Source organism: Chenopodium album, chromosome 23 (assembly GCF_948465745.1).
Source record: "Chenopodium album chromosome 23, dcCheAlbu1.1, whole genome shotgun sequence".
Classification (NCBI taxonomy): Eukaryota; Viridiplantae; Streptophyta; class Magnoliopsida; order Caryophyllales; family Amaranthaceae; genus Chenopodium; species Chenopodium album.
The window spans coordinates 29,431,330-29,450,480 of NC_137856.1; the positions used below are offsets into that span (position 1 = coordinate 29,431,330).

The following is a 19,151-nucleotide window of genomic DNA, read 5'->3' on the forward strand; positions in this document are numbered from 1 at the left end:
TCAAAGTATAGTCTTATAGTTACGTTGTCACTTGTGTAGTTATGTGGTTGTGCAAATGAGTTACTATGACAAGTTCAATAATGCCATTAAAAAAACATTAACTCGGATATGAACTTATAAAAAATAAGCAAGTTTAGATGATTTCACAATAAGTTTAGAAAAAAAAAAGTTTAATCAAATAAAATAACTCGGGTTAACCAAATATGTATAAAAAAGTCAAACTTGAAAAAACATATATTATTGATTTGAACTGAATCCGACTTGAACTAAACCGACCTCAAAAATGAACTGTTAACAAACTGACCCAAAAAATGTACCCAAACTTGAATATGACCCGACTTGAAAATGATTAGACCAGATAGTAACCCGTAAATTATTGACTTGAATCAAACCCAACTTTAAACTCGAGAATGATCCAACTTGGAAATGACCCAACCTAATGATAACCTGCAAATTATTGACTTTTGAACCGAACTCGACTCAAACCTGAGAATGACCATAACTCATTTTAAACCATGAAAAATCGAATTAAATCCGACCTATTAGTCACCCAACTTGAATGTAACTTGACCTGTTATTGACCCGACCTGAACCCGACCTAAACCCGATATGATGTATGACCCGACTCAAGCATGACCCAACCCAAACCTGACCTGCATATGTTATTACATTGACTCTAATTGACCAAACCCTATTTGACCCGACCCTCACTTACCCAACCCAAACCCGACCCGTTTACCTGAATTGATAGCTCTAGGGATAATATCAAGCTAAACTCTCATCTTAGCAAGGACACTTCGTCAACGTCAGCTTTTGGTCTAGCAGTCCAACACATTGTTTAGTTAAGGGTAGCAAGTATTATAATCATATAATGGGATGCTTGTGTGGTTGATTATTCTTAATTATACTTTGCATTTGCTTAGCTTATGCTATTAATTGTAGTGGTTGATTAAAAAAATTTGATAATCCTTAATTATACTTTGTTTTTTTATTTCCATGTTGAATTATGCTATTATTTTCACAATTATATAGATTTAGCTTAACTATGCTAGTTAACCTAAGTTAGGATCATTTAACAAAAAATCCTTACTTAACATGAATTTGACTCTTTTTAACTTAGTAATGTCATGTTTAATGATTTATTAAAAATTAGGGGTTATTTTTTATAACATAAAAAATTGGGGATTATCGTTAGAAAACTGGGGTTATCAATGAGAATTTCCCTTTAATAAAAACCAACTCTACCAGGAGGGATTCAAAATTTATGGAAATTAGAGGTTTGGGTTGAATTCTTATTTTAGATCTGGTCTTAATGAGAAGTGATAATTAATGACTTGGCCCAGTAACATGATTAGGCCTGGCCTAGAAAAAGAGGGTTTGGTCAAGCCGAATAATATATTTTTAGTTCAAAATGCAAGTCAAGCCTAAAAAAATAAAAAAATAAAAATACTGCAAAATGCTTGATTTGAACACAAGATTTTAAACATAGATCTTACTCGGCCTGATGATTTTAATCATCATTACTCTAAATCAAACAATTGATGGTCAAAAATCATGGTAGTCTCATATATACAACTAAAACCTCATATCAAATTGTAAAAATTGTACAACTATTTTTTTTAGTTTGGTGAGAGTCAAATAGTACAATGACTAACATGAAATTCTAAATGGTGCAACAATATTTATATTATTATTAAAATTCAATAAAATAACATGATATATATCGTCATGTGTCATCTTTCCTTTAATATATTTGGTGTCACATGAGCAGTGACATGTTATATATTCTACACTCTCTTCGTCCCTAAATTAAAAGTCTCTTTCTCTTTATTATGTGAGTAATAAATGTTAGGTTAAGACTTTGTATTAAGAAATGGAAGTTGTACATTTTTATCAAAATTCAATGCAAATTTTGGTTGAGTCATAATTTGAAGTTTTCAACTACTAAATTCTAGAACCACATTTACTATCAAACCATCATCGTCAAATGTCTCTTGACACTTATTGTAATAATTATAGAATGATTTAAAGTATGTGTTGTAACTTTCTATTTTGACTATAACTACTCAATACATTGTTGTTTAATTACTCGTATTTAGTATTCGATTAATAAGCAAATGCAAATTCATTTTTTAATTTCAACTTCAACTCACTATTGTAATTTTGTAACTATTAATATTAATGGGCCTCAAATTGACAAATTAAAAATTCAATATTGAATTTGACAAAAAATAACTATAATAAAAATACAAGCAATGAAGCAATGACTCGGAATATCTTTCGAGCCAAAAACTAGTTTTACTTGTAATCGTAAACAAAAAACTACTGGTTAAAATTACGCAATCAAATAAATTTTTTATGTTTTAACAATTTAATTCAACTGAATCACTATTATGATGACCTTACAATTTTGGTTATGAACTCATCAATGTTCCTATCAGAAGATCCACCTTTAGAAATGGCTTTTTTCATCAAATGCTTCCATTTCTTACTATTTTCAATGAACTCCCCCATTCTTTCTTCCATCACTTCATTCAAACGTCCCACAATTTCCTCTTTTTCTACAAGCCCTTCCTCATTAACCTTCACTCTTACTCCGACTTTCCAAACATCCTCTACAAACTTAGCATCCATAGGTTGGTCGGTCCATTGTGGCATCCCTATCATAGGGACGCCCATAACTAATGCCTCTAGTGTCGAGTTCCAACCACAATGAGTAAAGAAACACCCGATTGCCTCACTAGAGAGTACCTCTAGTTGTGGACTCCATCTCACAATTAGCCCTTTCGCGGCTACCTCATCAACAAAGCCATTTGGAAGCTTGTCCTCCTCGGAAGCTCGAACCACCCACAAGAAGTGGTATTTGCTTTGTTTCAACCCCCATGCTAATTCTTCAATTTGAGCCTTTTTTAGGCATGCCATGCTACCAAATGAGACGTAAACCACTGACTTTGGTGACTTCGTGATTAACCAATCGGTGATAATAGGAGTAGGGTCAATGGGGTAGAGACTTAGGCCATAATCTTTGTCATGTGGAATTCGTTTGTCTACGTAAAAGGATGGAATTGTCGGTCCAATTGTTAGCAATGGACATTCTTTGGACATTACATCAACTACCTGAGAACAAAATTAGATTTTATCATTCGAGAAATGAAATACTATCTCCGTTTTATATTATTTACAACGATTAGATATTTTTCTCTCTAATTTATGTCATATTGTTGCAAATAATATGAAACGAAGGTAGTAAAAGTAATTGTCACCTAAAAATAATGGGCCTTCCAATTTAAACTAATTGTTGAAAGGTCATTTTAAGTCTTCACTTTAATTCGATGAAGATAAATGCACCTTCAATTCAGTTGGGCAACACCGCAACATGTCATACGTCAGCTAATAAATTTACGTGTAGAATAAATGCTGCACAAATCACATGCATCAATGCATGTCAGGATTGTATATATGGACCATGGTTAATACATTCGAAGTACTCCGTATGTTTTACAACGAGGAAAGATGAAATTTTAAAGTTGATTCTTTCTTGTAAAAAAAAAAAAAAAAAAAAAAAAAGAGTTGATTCTTAGAGTCTGTTTTCTTCAAATTATTTTCAATTAAATTCAGCTCAGCTCAGGCCCATAATGTCATATATAGTAAATTTAAATAAATTTCACTAATGCGAACATTTAATCAGCTTATTTATGTTTTATACTTTGTACATTATTATTTTTGTATAGTACGAGTATTGAATTTGTATAACTTTTATAGGCACAAATACTAATTTACATTTATTAATATATATTAACTATAAACAACCTATCTATAAACAACATATCTACATAATGTGAGAGTGGGAGATAGCTCAAGTGGTTAGAGCTTCCCTCCCGATTTCACCCTGCCCTTATGGCTCTCTAAATACTAATTTACATTGATTAATATATATTAATTGTAAAGTGTAAATGACCTATCCACATAGTGTGAGGGATAGCTCAAGTTGTTAGAACTTCGCTCCCGATTTCAGGATATCTTGAGATTGATTTTTACCCCGCCCTTGTGGATCTCTAAACACCAAAAAAAAAAAAAAAACGTATCTACATAATGCCCTTGTCGTTAACCTGACGTTAAGTAGTTCTATTAGTGCCTTAATGGTTATAATTAATTCTTTTTCTCTTTTGCGTGTTGAAAAAAGTTTCATTAAGATTTTAGGGGTTGGTCTAGCCCTTAAGGGTCCAAATTCAGCTCGGAATATATTACAACTTAATTTATTTGTCGATTGGAGAGATTTCAAAAATGCAACTAGAGAGGCTATGAGTAAATGCAAGTAAGAAGTATAAGAAATTGAAGGTAGATATAACATTCACATTATGGTTGTGTTCTCTTCACCTTAAAAAAAAAAAATAAGTTTACGGGCTAATAAGTGTAGATATCATATTAGTTGTAATAAATTTAGATAAGTTTCAACAAATTTAATCAAGTTTAATAAGTTTCAATAAATTCTAATAAGGTCCAATAAATTCGATCAGCTTTAATTAATCTAATAAGTAAAATGGTATTCCATAGGTTAAAACCGTTTAGATTTGTTAGTTTCAAGTTGAAATGAACTACTTACATACATATAATAATCAATCTAATATGTACTTGTACAGTAAAAAAATTTCATTCACGTCTCTGTGGTTTCAGTTTGGTTTTTTATGAATTATTTCCGCTTTCATAGATAGTTTTGAAAAGTCATATATATACTAATCAATGTTGTTATCATCCATTTTTGAAGACCTTTGATCTATGTGTACGTACCTTTCCTTTTGAAAAATAATCACATACTCCGATCCATAATTATCACCTCATATGTAAGTACACCAATGCATAGGTCACATATGACATACTTCGTATATTATTGTACAGAGCATTATTTTAAAAATCATACTTTCTCTGTTCTCTTTTAAATGCAATACTTTGACTTTTACATTATTCATATACTCTGATTGACTAGCTTTATTGATTGATGATTTAGGAATAAATATAGTCATATGAGATATTGTTATATTTTTGTTTCTTTATAGTCTATTAACATTAAAGTTTATAAAATTTTCTATATTAAAAATAAAATATTTTAATAATTAAAATAACACATTGGTATGTAGGAAATGAGAAATGTAGCATTTAAAAAAGAACGAAGGAAGTACATGACAACACAAAAATGTTACGTAAATATTTTGTTGACGTAATCTAAAATACGTTAAAAAAATAAAAATACTAAAAAGTACGAAGTATAATGTTAACTAAAATTTGAAGGACTGAAATTAACCAACACTTTAATAGCATGCAGAAATCCCACACCTCCATCTTTCAATTATTTATTTATCATATTGCACATACCTTAGTTATTAAAAATCAAGTAAAAATCCAGTAAGTTTTAGTTTATAAAAAACCATAAGAGTAATTCACGTAAACTAAAGCATAAATAATATTAGTACTAGTGTACGTATGTATTGTTACCTCATCCTCCAACTCATAGACAGTGTTGACAAGCACAAAATCAGCATCACCCAAGTTAGTATATTGGTTCAAAACCAACTCTAGGTAAGCCGGGTAAGACTCCGGTGAGCCCACAAACGACGGCAAGTCACCGACATCTAACGGAGGCAGCCCTTGAATATCCACCGGTGGTGAAGAAACCGGCATGGATAACTTCCCGTGATAAATCAAATAATATACATAGTTCACCCCACATGCTTGGGTAAAAAACGGAGCCCCTAGTAGTCCGTACTTCTTAGCAACATTTAGACCCCACGGTAAAAATGCATCATACACTACACAAGTTATAGAGTCATACGTACCAGCACGTTCCTCAATTAGGGTCCCTAGGGATTGGGACCCAGCAACTTCAAGATTGGCAAGGTAGGCTGCAACACCATCAGCTCCTGAGAATCCACCATCATCGTAGCCATCAGAGATGGTTACGAGGCTTACATGGTCATTGGGTTCGGGTTTTAGGGTGGTGGAGATGTGGTTAGTGATGGCTAGGGATGCTTTAACACCTTTGGAGACTAGACGTCTACAAAATTGTAGCATGGGACATATATGTCCTTGACTTGGATAAGGCACAGCTAGAATATGAGCTCTATGTTTTTGTGTGATATTTTCCATTATTATCTAAATTAATTTTGTCTTACTTTGTTTTATGAATACTAGTATGTTGTATTTGTATATGGTGAAAGATTGATAGAAAATTTTGGTGTGTGGCCAATATAAGCCGGAATTTTTTTTGGGCCTTACGAAGATTGATGAGTTATTGAGTTGCCGGGTCAAATAAGTTTGTTGTGTCACTGTGTGCTATAAAATTTTGATACTCCAAAAATTGGGGATGTCCAAAAACAGAAATACTTGCGTGGACCTGGTTCACAATAATATTATTGTGGACCCGAGGTTTATACACACGCAACCGACATTATATTGAACATAGTTACCTTTATTTTTAATATAGTAACCTTATTTTTAACATAGTAACCTTTATTAAAATTTGTATAATGTTTATTACTATTGTGAACTTGAAGTACGACGTTATGACCCTAATGTTAACATAGTGACCTTTATTATTAATATTGACCTTATAAAATATTTTATTAAAAAAATTTAACCTCTTATAGCTTATATATTACCAAAATGACTTTTATTTTCAACATAGTGACCTTCATTTTATTATAGTGACTTTTTTTTTTATTAATAAAACAATCGTAGTTTCTCTAATGTTAGTGGTTCACAATAAATTAGTGTGAACCAGGTCCATTTAAGAATTTGTAGTCCAAAAATTGACACTTCATCTCTTGGAGTATTTGTATTTAATTTCTTTTTTTGTTGATTACTTCTTTTTTTTTTTTTGAGGCATTTTTGTTGATTACTTTGTATTTTACTCCATTGTAAAATTATAAAAAGTGGATATTAATAAAATACACATTGAGACGTACGATTTAAACAAGACCCCACATGATTATATTTTATCGTATTTATAAATCACAAAAGTAAGTCAAAGTGTAGTGTGTTAATAGTGTAAAATAGTGTCAACAAATAAAAAACGGAGGAAGTATTATTATCAATAAAGCATAAATAACTTTTATTTATATCAGGGTACTTTATATATCCTGGGTAATTTTCTTTCATTATAGGATAACTTTTTTTTTTTTTGTCATTTTAAGGTAACTTTATAGTGGATATACAATATTTTATTGTACATTCGATTTTTTATTTTTTTTTTATTGTTTGTCATACTTTTGTTCTTTTTCACTTTGTTTTTTTTTTGCTTAATCCACTTTTTAATACCGAAGTATGAATTATGAAGTATATTGTTAAATATGAGTCTGGACTGCATCATCACCAAGAAAGATAGTCCACTTCAAGGAGGTTTCATCCCTAAACCGTTGACAATAGGAGGAGTAGCCCTTAGCCTTATAAATTGTTTAACTCTCTCCTATTTTTCAATGTATGGTGGGACACTTAAGTGTAATTTATACTTCAACATATATATTAACTATTTGAGTTATGTATAAATAAAAGTAGGAGATATATATATAATGAAGTGTTGTAAGTGTATATCGAGTGATATGGAAGCTTCGTGTCTAATTGATTGTAATTCATGCCTCTCTATGTGTACACATTTTTGATGGATTAATTATGAGAAACAAAATGTTAGAAAGTATAGAGAGAATGAGAGAAATTTTAATTATATTGATTAAATAATACAACTATTTATAGTATTGTTAGAAAGGACTATTGTATGGTAACATAATCACTAAAATATACTACCTGATTTCATAAAGATATACACATTAACAATTACACATAATAATAACAAAGATATCATCTAATATAAAAAAAATATATATATCCTAACATACCAAAGATAGTAAGATATGATAACAGCATAAATACCAAAAGATATATCATATTGCTTGATATCTCTAATAATTACAGTTTGTTCTTGTATTAGGGTAAGAAATAAATCTTTAAAGTTTGAGAGAGAGCCCCTCAATTCCTCAAATGTAATAGCTCAAACACTTGGGGTATAAGTGAGAGATTGGGTATTGAGGTTAGGAGATTCAATGGGTTAATCACTTAATCTCCATCATTCATCATTAAAATATTATCATAGTAGAATGATGGGTAATTACAATTTTATAAAGTAATTAGCACTTTTCAAACTTATATCAAGAGGCCAAAACTATAACCAATTCAAAATTATAGATGAAATCCGGAAGTGTAATTAACTAACTTAAACAATTGGAGGACGGACATATATAGTACTCCCTCTATTCTTTTATTTTTGCCCCATTGTTATTTTTCAGGTCAAACATTGCAAATTTTGACCATATATTATCGTTAATCTATAAGAGATAATATAGTCATGAATGATCTTGTTAGATTCGGCACATTGTACATTTTATAATATCAAGTTTTTTTTTATAATTTTTACGTTTATGAAAATAAAGATATTTGCGTTCTAAGACGCGCCTTGGAGGCTATGAAAAGTCAAATGGGGGGAAAAAATAAGAACAGAGGGAGTAGAAAATTGTAGCACTACTCCCTCCGTGTTTTTTTAAAGTATTACAGTTTGATCGGCACAAAGTTTTAGGCAATTTAATTGACTTAAATAAAATAAGAGGTAAGTGAGGTAGTTGAAGTATTAAAAAATTGTAAAAGAAAGATAGTAGGGTCAATATTTTATTGAAAAGTAATGAATGTGAGGGGAAAGATATAATAAAAAAGTAGTAGTGGATTTGGATGGGGACCATGAGAGAAGAGAGATATAATATTTTCATGTAGCTTTTTGCCAAAAAAGGAAGTGTAACACTTAAAAAAACACGGCTGAAAATAAGAAGTGTAACACTTAAAAAAACACGGAGGGAGTATCTCATATTGTAGCATTATGGAGCTTAAACCACCCGTCTCATTTATAGTGTTTTTTGGTTTAACGAGTTTTTGACGGGTAGTTTGTTAACAAAGTTAATAATTGAGATAATTTTCATATGACTCTTTAGTTGAAATTAGAGCTGGTTGTTGGATCGGATAACTCAATGATAATAGGGTCAGGGGCTTCAGGGCCAAACTTAAATGACTTTTAATAGACATAGCCTTTAATGGACAGGACCCTTATTAGGTAGGGTTAATATAGGGCCAAAATATTTTTTCAATTTAATTGATAAAGAAAATAAATAATGTAAAAATAATTAAAGATAAATTTGTATTATTCATATGTACTTAATAATGGTTTTGTCCAACTTTTATTTTAATTGATACTCCCTCTGTTTTTTTTATATGCATCAGTTTGACCGGTACATTTGCCGAGACACTACTTTGACCATTAATATCTTTAATTGTGTATTAGTAAAAATTGTAACAAAATTATATTATGAAACTAGACATTATGACAAATCTCATGATATATTATATAATAATATTTATTTATTTTTTAGAGGTGAAAAAATTAAGTCAACCACAGTATGTGAATAGTGCAATTGTCAAAGTGATGCATATAAAAAAAAAACGGAGGGAGTATTTTGCAGGGCCGTGCATTATCAACCCAGTATTCACCCGTAACCTGCATTGGCCTGAACCAAAATTGACCCTATAAAATATGACTCTCTTTGACCTGACCCGCCCCGATCCTAACGCAACCCGCCTAATAACCAGGTTTAGTTGACATCAACCTAAACAATTTTTCAAAATCGTAAAGGCGGTCTGTTTAACTATCGTACATCTTTTGAATAGAATCAGATACCATACAATACTTTTTTTTTAGACGGGTACAACGAGTACTAATTAAAAAGGCAATATGTATATATCAACATAAGTTGTACTTCGTGCTACATAATTTTTCATCATGTTACTCATTATAATTTTGTTTACTAATAATTATTTTCCTTGTACAATAATTTTTCATGTTGCTCATTATAATTATGTTTACTTAATTATTAAATTATTATTATTCTTTAGTACAATAATTTAATTGTGGACATGCACAAAAGAGTCGAGGCTCTTGGACATGATCGATTTGGAGGCATATCATACACTTTAAATATAATTTATTTAGGGCAATAGCAATGGGGGCGGCTGTTATGCTTTGTAGCCTTATAGAGCATGGTCGGCCATATTTTTTCTTTTATCGTTAAGTCCAATCCACTTGTCTATTGTAGGTTGTTTGGCCAACTTTGCTTATTTCTTTCTTAAATTGAAATTGATTGTAGTTTGGAGACTTTTATGACTTTAGAAGAGCATGAGATGTCTAAAACTTTGCCTCCTTTCATCATATTTGTTTTGGATGTCAATTTAGGGAACGTGAATGTATAAGGCCGGTATTAGTCTATTATCCAAATCTAAATGCATAGAGTAAAATATGTTATCAATCCTTGGAATGGTCCAAGGAAACCTACTCCGATGATTAGATATGAGTATAAAGTGAATCAATAAATAAAAGTGTTTGCTTTAAGAATTTAGTAGTCCGTACCTAATTGTAGTGTTTTAGACTTTTAGGGCCTGAAAATCTATACAAACTAAAAGTTATCATCAAGTAGGTGCCATATATACCAAGCTAAGCTTAGCTTGATCTAGCTTGATCAAGTAGGAGAGGGCGCGCATGTACGGGTTCTTTAGGGACGGCCGCTCACGTACCCTGACTTCCCCTGTGTTCGAACCCTTTTCTTCACGGCCACGCATTTTGAGGACAGGGTGCGTATGTACGGGTTCTTTTGGGACGACTAAGCTTGAGCACATTCCAAGTTTCCAACCATGAGGTTGAAGGTTTAATCATTGCTAGTGACAATCTGGGGGGATTCCCTTACCTTTCCCCCACTCTCCCAGATTGTGTAGCCTCCTAAGTTGGAAGGTTAAGGTGTGAGATTGCTAATAGTAACATTAAGATGATCGAGGAAAGTCACGCTAATAAATACTCTTGTCATTAATAACAATATTAGATTTCCATTAGTACTTTTAAATCTCATTATGCTAAAATATTGTACCCTAGTAGCTTATCAAAGTTTCAAGTTTTAACAAAGCTCTTATGAATAGTGCATGTATATTTAGATTCCCAAAATGTGTTCTTTTACATATTAGCCCCCATTTGATTTCAAAAGTTTTAAAATTGTCTCTTAAATCTCTTAAATTGATCAATTATTTGTATTTAAAAAGTTAATTATGCTTATTTCGATATTTATTTAAAGCCATCTTTTATACTCTCTCCATTTCTTTTGTTTTTTCTTTTTGGAATTTAAACACTATGAAGTACAAAGTATTCTAAATTAATTTTAATATATGTAAAGTACAATAATTACAAAGTACATAAACAATATAATTGTGTGATGTCTTGTTTAATTTGCTCAATTTATCTCAATAAGTACTTAAAATATATCAGATACTTATATTTCTAGAATTCAATATTTTTTATTGTACCCTCAACTCGCTAATTCAAAGCAATTCTACTAATTAAGGTTTCAAACATTGCACAACTATACAACATCCAACACATACATTTACCGGCTATATGCAAATAATTATAATAAAATGTCATGCAAACAGGGCATAAATGAAGGTCATTGGTATTCGGTAATAATTATTCTCGAAGGACTAGACATACCCCATGCATTATTACGCGCGCTGGAATTCCTAGTGAGATATAAAAATATCAATAGTCTTGTTGGTAGTTTTTACAGTAGATCTTATATTGTTACAATTATTGTACCAACATACAGTACAAGTTTGACTAAATATAATAATACTCCCTCTGTGTATTTATATATGTTTGAGTTTGACTAAATACGCATGGTGAGATATGACTTTGACTATAATTATATGCTAGTAAAATATTAGGAAATTTGATATTATAAAAGTATACATGATGAATCCAACCATGGATTATACAATAACATTTGTTTTATTAAAATTAGTAAATAATCATGTGAAAAACTATTATGTGAAATTTAAGAACAATGAAAAAGTCAGCCTCCTCTTTCTCTTCTCTCTCCTAAACTTTAGCCTCCATTATCAATTTTGAAGGGGCTTCCATCGGATTTCACCGGTGGAAAGCCCAATCTTTATTTTCTTTTAAGTTTTTTAATTTGTTTCTTAGGTTATAATAATGTCTCCCTCGAAAGAAATGGTTTATCTCCTTCGAAAGACAAGGTTTTTTGGACCTCCTTCGAAAGACAAGGTTTTATTTGTGTTTGATTTGATTTCTGGTTGTGCGGGGCTACTATTGATTATGGCTCGGATTCGAGTTACGATAATCAATAATAGCCATACAACATCTAAAAAATTCATTTTCATTATCGTTTATTGTCAATTGTAGATGTTGTATGGCTATTATTGATGAAATTTAATGTCCTTTAGGACTTCTTTCCAAAAAAAAAAAAAAAAAAAGAAAAAGTCAAATTGTAACACTTAAAAAAATATAGAGGGACTATGGTAAATGTAGTTGTCCTTACCATTCATTAAAAAGAAGACAAGAACAGGATCTTGATCGATTGTTGATATTCTAAATCACGTTATGAAAATGCTTGATTATATATATATTGACTAGTTTTGTGCCCATGTGATGCCCGGGTTGTTTATGGACTTTTAAGATAAAATTATAATTCAATTTGTATATCTAAATAACAATAAACCAAATTGATTGAAAATAAAATTCTAAATTAACTTTTTATGCTACAAAGTTTATTTATATCTATTCAACGTGGTACGACACTTGACAAAAAGTTGAAACGCTAAAAGTTGTCTTGTGGTTTAATTATAAGTTTATTAATTGGTATTCTATCGAAAATAAAACTCTAAATTAACAATCTTATTCTAAATTAAAATTCTATCCTAATTTGATTGAAAATAGAATTCTTATCTAATTTTTTAATCTTATGAAGTTTATTTAAATCTGTCCAAGGTGGCGCAAAACTTTGAGAAAAGTTGGAATGCCAAGTGTCACTATCTCCTGACCTGGCTAAAAGTTTAGCTTTATATATTAGTTATATGATGAAAGAATACAACTACTTATAGTGTTATAAGAGAATAATAATCCTAAAACAATCTCTATTATTCACAAGAATCAAATAATATAATATGTGATAACAAAAAATAATATCAAAGATAATTACATAACATAGTATCCTGTTATACAAAGATAAAAGGATTTAATAACAATATTGATATCAAGATACATTCTCTTGATATCTCTAATAGTAAATTCATAAATGATATTCTTGAAGCACATACATTAAGTTCTTGAAGTGCATACATTAGATAAAAGGATTATGTTTCAATTAGTAAAAATATGATTTAAATTCGGTGAAAATAATTTACAAGGGTCTGTTCACTTCATCTTAATTCAGTTCAGTTTAATTCAGTTCCTAATTTCCTTCTCTCATAAAATATACATTTCAGCTCTATTCAGTTCAATTCAGTTTAGTTTAGCTTCAATTGGTTCGGTTTAGTTAAATAAATGTGAACATACCCTAAGTTCAGTAAAAATAATTTAAGTTAAATAAAATTAGTTAAAGAGAATAGTGCCTTACACAATACTGTTACTCCTTTCAACTCAACTCTTAATACTATATCTCGATCACTTAAGAAAAAAACAAAGGAGTATGTTTGCATAAAACATTCCATCAAAACAAATCTCTTCTTATCCAAATAGTCGAAAAAAATTAGGGTCTGTTCTCTTCATATTATTTTCAGTTCAGTTCAGTTTTTAATTTCCTTCTCTCATAGAATATTCAGTTCAATTTAGTGCAGCTCAGTTCAGCTGCAATAAGATCTATTCAGCGCAGTTCAGTCAATCTTAGTTTTGCAACACATCATATGTATTATTTGATTAATTTCGTACCCCCATATGAATAATCCCGGATCGATCCTTCAGAACTGGTTTTGCAAGTTCCTTCCTAGAGTTTTTAGAAACACTGCACATTCGTGCCTAGACAAGTGCTTGAGGATTGCGTGCGTGGGCCACTTGCGAATATGGTAGTCACGCCTACTATACAACTAATGTTGAGTGGACGTTTGTGCGTTTGTGTGATTTCGTTTTATTTTAGGGGTTACTATCTAAATTCCATCCTAAGGGTTATTCCTGGCCTTGTGATATTCATTATCAATCTGTTGTATTTTGTATTTCCTCAAAAGCAATAAAACTATTCTTCTTGTTTGCCAATAGATGTAACGTAAATCTGTGTCACTATGTGTTCCTTGTTGATTTCACTTACCTTTCTTGCATCCATCATAACATATATATGTTCGAACCAATCTCTTTTTTTATTTGGAAAGAAATGTGAACAAAATTTATGACCAAATAGTAGTCAATTTTTTTTATTATCATATCTTCCAAATAATTTTATTTACCAAATTATTAATTTTATTACCAAATTATTTATCAGATAACGCTAATAAGATTCAAATCGTGTAAGTAATATTGCACTATCAATTTCAAAATAGATGACCCACTTTAACTAGACACATATCTTGATAACAATATCTTAAGTAACATTTATTTTTATTTTTTTTAGTAAACTGATAATAATATATTTAGTTATTAATAATTTAGGCATCAATTATAAATATAGTTGATATTTGGAAACAATAATTAAAACCATTTTTTTTTTTTGACTAGTGTAACAATTCTTACAAGTGCCTATATAATTATATTTTCTTAGATATAAACTATAAACCATTAGCATGAGGTATGAAAAGTCAATAATTACTTTTTTTTTTCCAAAACCTCACATCACCTTGTTTGAGGTAAAGAGAACAAGTGTTGAAAATGGTCGACGAATGGGAGCACCTTAAATCCAAGAGTTGATTATTTAATCCATACAATTAATTAATGGGTAGAAAGACTTCCCAAGTCACCACCCCATTAATGATATTCACAAAAGGCCAATAACAAATCAACTTCAACCTCTAAAATAAAAGAATGGGTGTTCATTAAAAATATTCACAAATCATTTTCCAATTACTCAACCCATATTTTGTCATTGTCAATATGACTCTACCTCCTCTTTCGGTGTGCAAAAAACAGAGGAAGATCACCCTATAACTATTAAGATACTACACCCCACTCCCCTTATTTTCTCTCTCCTCAATTCACTTTCTTTCTCTCTCTACCCTTCTTCAACCCCCCCTTCAACTTACCTATCAGTCAACTTCTTAAATTCACACCTCGGCTCGACACGAGCCCACATCGAAGGAGAGTCTGATCACATACATATAAGCTCGACAAGGTTTCATCGTTAACTTATTTTTATTTAGGTATGTGTTATACACTTTAAATTAATTTTTTTTTGTGTTTGATTCTTTTATTTGGCTCGTTTTACAAGATTGAATCTTTCTTTCAATCTTTTCTTTGATTTTTAATTTTTGGGGAGATTAAAGGGAAAAAGTTTTTAAGGGGATTATTTTTATGTTCTTTTTAGTACGGATAAACATTGAATGTTGCCCAACTTTTACGAGTATTTAAAGTTGTTTTATCATGTTGCTGCTTTTTCCTGGGAACTTTCTGCAAAATCATACGGAGTACAATTCAAAGGGTATTTCATAATCGTGTTAATGTTAACGTACACAATAATCAATATGATTTCCTGTTTTTAGTCGTCTTAATTTTGGATCGTTTTTCAGTTAATAGTCACATTGATAATGTAATTCGAATTAATAATTTCATCAGTCCGTTTTGTATGTGGCCAGCCACACCGTGTGGCCACTTATAAAAGAACAAAGTAACCCTACAAAATTGATCAAGTAACCCCTGTAATACTAACTGAATAACCCCTATAACAGTTACTGAGTAACCCTATAGCACCGACGAAATAACCCCTTTAACACTGATCAAGTAACCCCTATTACACTAATAAAGTAACCCCTGCCACACGGTGTGGCCAGCCACATATAAGAAATTTCATAGTTTAATATGGTTTGATTGTATTATTATAATTATATGCAATATAATATGCATAGGGCAATAAACAAAGGAGTTGGGTGTCGGATGGAAATAATGGTAGCATAAATTTTTTAGTCTTTCTTTATGCATGTACTCATGTGAAAAGATTTTTTCATTATCTCTTTTCTAACTTTATTTGATCTGTGTTTTTAATTATTTGATTGTAATTTAATTATTGCTTGTGAATTTGGTAAATTATACCCAAAAAGCCGAAAGTATGGAGAATAATGACAAATAAATATAAGTGCACATGACAAGCTTGAACGATATATTGATATGTATAGAGAATTAAAAAGGCACTATAAATGCACGATCAATACATCGTGTAATATTAGTAAAAAAAATAACAATAGATTCCTTATATGATTATTTGACGGTTTTTTTATGAATTTCACACGTTAAATATGACTTACTATAAATTATTAAATTATACTCACTAGAATATGTTGTATTTTTATTTTGATAAAGAGAACGAACCCATCGGAAGTAGATTTTATTTTAAGTAAGCCCAATGAGAATCAATCAAGTGGGAGCGAAGCCACTACTCTTTTATCTCATCCTTTTTATTAAAATTATTTTTTATCAAAAAAAACAAGTTGTCTTAATTCTACACGTCTAGACTTATTTGGACTAGTTTGTTGTAATAATTTATTTTTACAAGTCTTTAATAGTGCACTTTCTAAATTCGTGAACATTGGATCTGATCCACTAATGTGCACGTTCATCTATTTCAACTTTCAAGCTATAGTTTTTGAAGTTGACAGTAAATTTATAATCAACACTTTGGATCTGCTAATCTCAATTATAGTATAAAAGTATTAATATAATCATAATTATAATCCATTGGATGACCTTTATTAGGAGTCTATGACCCTTTAATTTATACCAGTACATTGTACTTGTTAGCTTCTTTACGACGAAACTACAATCTTAATCCAAAATACTAGGCCTAATTTTTGGGACGTATGCATAACTAGTTAGAGACTTGTACATATTCTTTATCTACTAACGCGATTAATCATTTGCTGGAAGAAATTAGCTAAGAAAAGGTGAAGGTAATGTATTGGTTTAGCTTGTTTAGAAGAATAATGTGATGGGAAATGTTATCTGAGTAGGTTGATTAATCGACGAAGTTATTAGCTTATACTAGTATAAATTTGGATGGATCGAGTTGGCAAATAATAAGCTGACTTGTACCAATTCATCGGTTGCAGTTGATGGCTTCAGCTCTGTGTGATTATTCGTGGACATCGCCTTCTAATGGTCATATGCACAGCTCTTTCGATATCAGGAAATCAGAAAAAAGCCCGGCCAAAACTGTACCAGTGCTGGAAAGTCCTATATCTTTTTCATCACAAAGCAATATTCCTGCTCCACCTCCCCTGCCAAAATTGATCGTTGCAAAAAGGATTCGTCGAGAGAATTCACAGGAGTTTTGTGGCATTCCAAAAGAAACAAGGGATATGTGGGATAATCTCTTCGAGGAAGGTTATGCAGCTGATGTTTATCTCATTACTGAAGATAATGGAACTGTTCCTGCACATTTCTGTGTTCTGGTAACTGCAATGAACTTTTCTGTTTACCTGTATTGTGATGCAGGCAAATTTTTGGCCTAAAACTGAGTCATTGATCTTGTCTTTGTGTAGAGCATTGCATCACCTGTTCTGGGGAAGTACCTTCAGGATTCCAAACTTAAGGATGGTGTTCGATATGTCAAGATTCCTGGAGTACCTAATGGAGCTGTCTGTGCTTTTATCCGTTTCTTGTACTCATCTCGGTATGTCTTCATACTTTACTCATTGTTTTATGTCCTTATGGTAATCACTTAATGATTTCAAATGGAAAATTTAGTAAGTTTCACAGAATATATACAGTAGAAAACGCTGCTTGTGATGGTATATCATCTACTTTGACAAACAACAATCGAAGCCTTAATTCAAAATGATTCTCCTACTAAGAAAATATACTGACAAAAGATCCTTCAGACTGGACTAGTATTCTTTTTTCTGGACTAGTACATACTAAACGATTTTTTCTGTTTTCTTGTTGCAGTTATGAAGAAGAGGATATGAAGAAGTTTGTACTCCACTTACTGGTTCTCTCACATTCTTTTGTTGTTCCCTTATTGAAACGAGTCTGTATGCGGTATCTGGAGAACAGCTGGTTGAACACAGAAAATGTAATAGATGTGCTCCAATTAGCAAGGCAGTGTGATGCACCCAGGCTAACCTTCATATGTACCCGCATGGTTGTGAGACACTTCAAAACTGTTGCATCCACTGAAGGATGGAAGGTCATGAGGCGTGTTAATCCTGCACTCGAGCAGGAGCTTTTAGAAGCTGTTGTCGAAGCAGATTCTGTGAGTAGACCCCCTGCTTCCTTTGTTTAAACTACTGTCTAATCATCATTCTCTATTCGGGAAATTTAAATTGTGTTATTCATGATACTGATTTCAACCCGTAGAGAAAGCAAGAGAGGCAGAATAAGATGGAAGAGAAAAAGGTATACTTACGACTGCACAAGGCAATCGAAGCCCTGCTTCATATATGCAAGGATGGTTGTAGCACAATAGGACCTCGAGACAAGATGCTTAAAGGTGGTGAAGTTTCATGTGGTTTCCCAGCGTGCAAGGGGGTTGAAATGTTAGTCCGGCATTTTTTCATTTGCAAGACTAGAGTTCCAGGTGGGTGTGTTCAGTGCAAGCGTATGTGGCAGCTTCTAGAACTTCATTCGCGCATGTGCGATGTCCCTGAATCTTGCAATGTTCCTCTCTGTAGGTAAGCAAGCATTGTCTTGAATTCTTAGAAATACTTCATAGGAGTTATCTTTAAGGAAAAGCTTCGCCTAAGCCTTTTTCTTGCTCCTTTTCAGGCACTTCAAGGAAAAAGTGAGGCAGCAGAGTAAGAAAGATGAGGCAAAGTGGAAGCTATTGGTAAGAAAAGTGATAGAAGCAAGGAACTCGAATCATTTCGCTGCTAGGTTCTCGGGTTCTTCTTGACCATTTTAACCTCAATGTGAATTGGGAAGACAATATATGTATACGCCTCCATGTATTAGTAGTGAGGCAAATTAGAGTTATTCAGTAACTCATGAATAACAAATCCTATTCCTCCAAATTGAGGGATAATCTGATGTAAACTCTGAAAGATGTAGATATATATAATACAGAGTACCTAGATTTCGATTTTTCCCTCTCTGT

The 19,151-nt window shown here is 31.5% G+C and overlaps 2 protein-coding genes across 2 annotated transcripts; one reads left to right on the plus strand and one right to left on the minus strand.

Annotated features, from left to right (window-relative positions):
• Positions 1-2,323: 2,323 nt before the first annotated feature.
• Positions 2,324-6,176, minus strand: LOC145608111 (UDP-glycosyltransferase 74F2-like). Its single transcript, XM_081663712.1, has 2 exons — positions 5,491-6,176; positions 2,324-3,117 (listed from the first exon to the last, which is right to left on the minus strand). Exons 1-2 carry the CDS (start codon positions 6,139-6,141, stop codon positions 2,392-2,394), a joined length of 1,377 nt encoding a protein of 458 aa, XP_081519838.1. The 5' UTR covers positions 6,142-6,176; the 3' UTR covers positions 2,324-2,391.
• An 8,849-nt stretch (positions 6,177-15,025) lies between these two features.
• LOC145608126 (BTB/POZ and TAZ domain-containing protein 3-like) lies at positions 15,026-19,148 on the plus strand. Its single transcript, XM_081663726.1, has 6 exons — positions 15,026-15,267; positions 17,167-17,508; positions 17,599-17,729; positions 18,005-18,311; positions 18,416-18,729; positions 18,824-19,148. Exons 2-6 carry the CDS (start codon positions 17,170-17,172, stop codon positions 18,948-18,950), a joined length of 1,218 nt encoding a protein of 405 aa, XP_081519852.1. The 5' UTR covers positions 15,026-15,267; positions 17,167-17,169; the 3' UTR covers positions 18,951-19,148.
• The last annotated feature ends 3 nt before the right edge of the window (positions 19,149-19,151 follow it).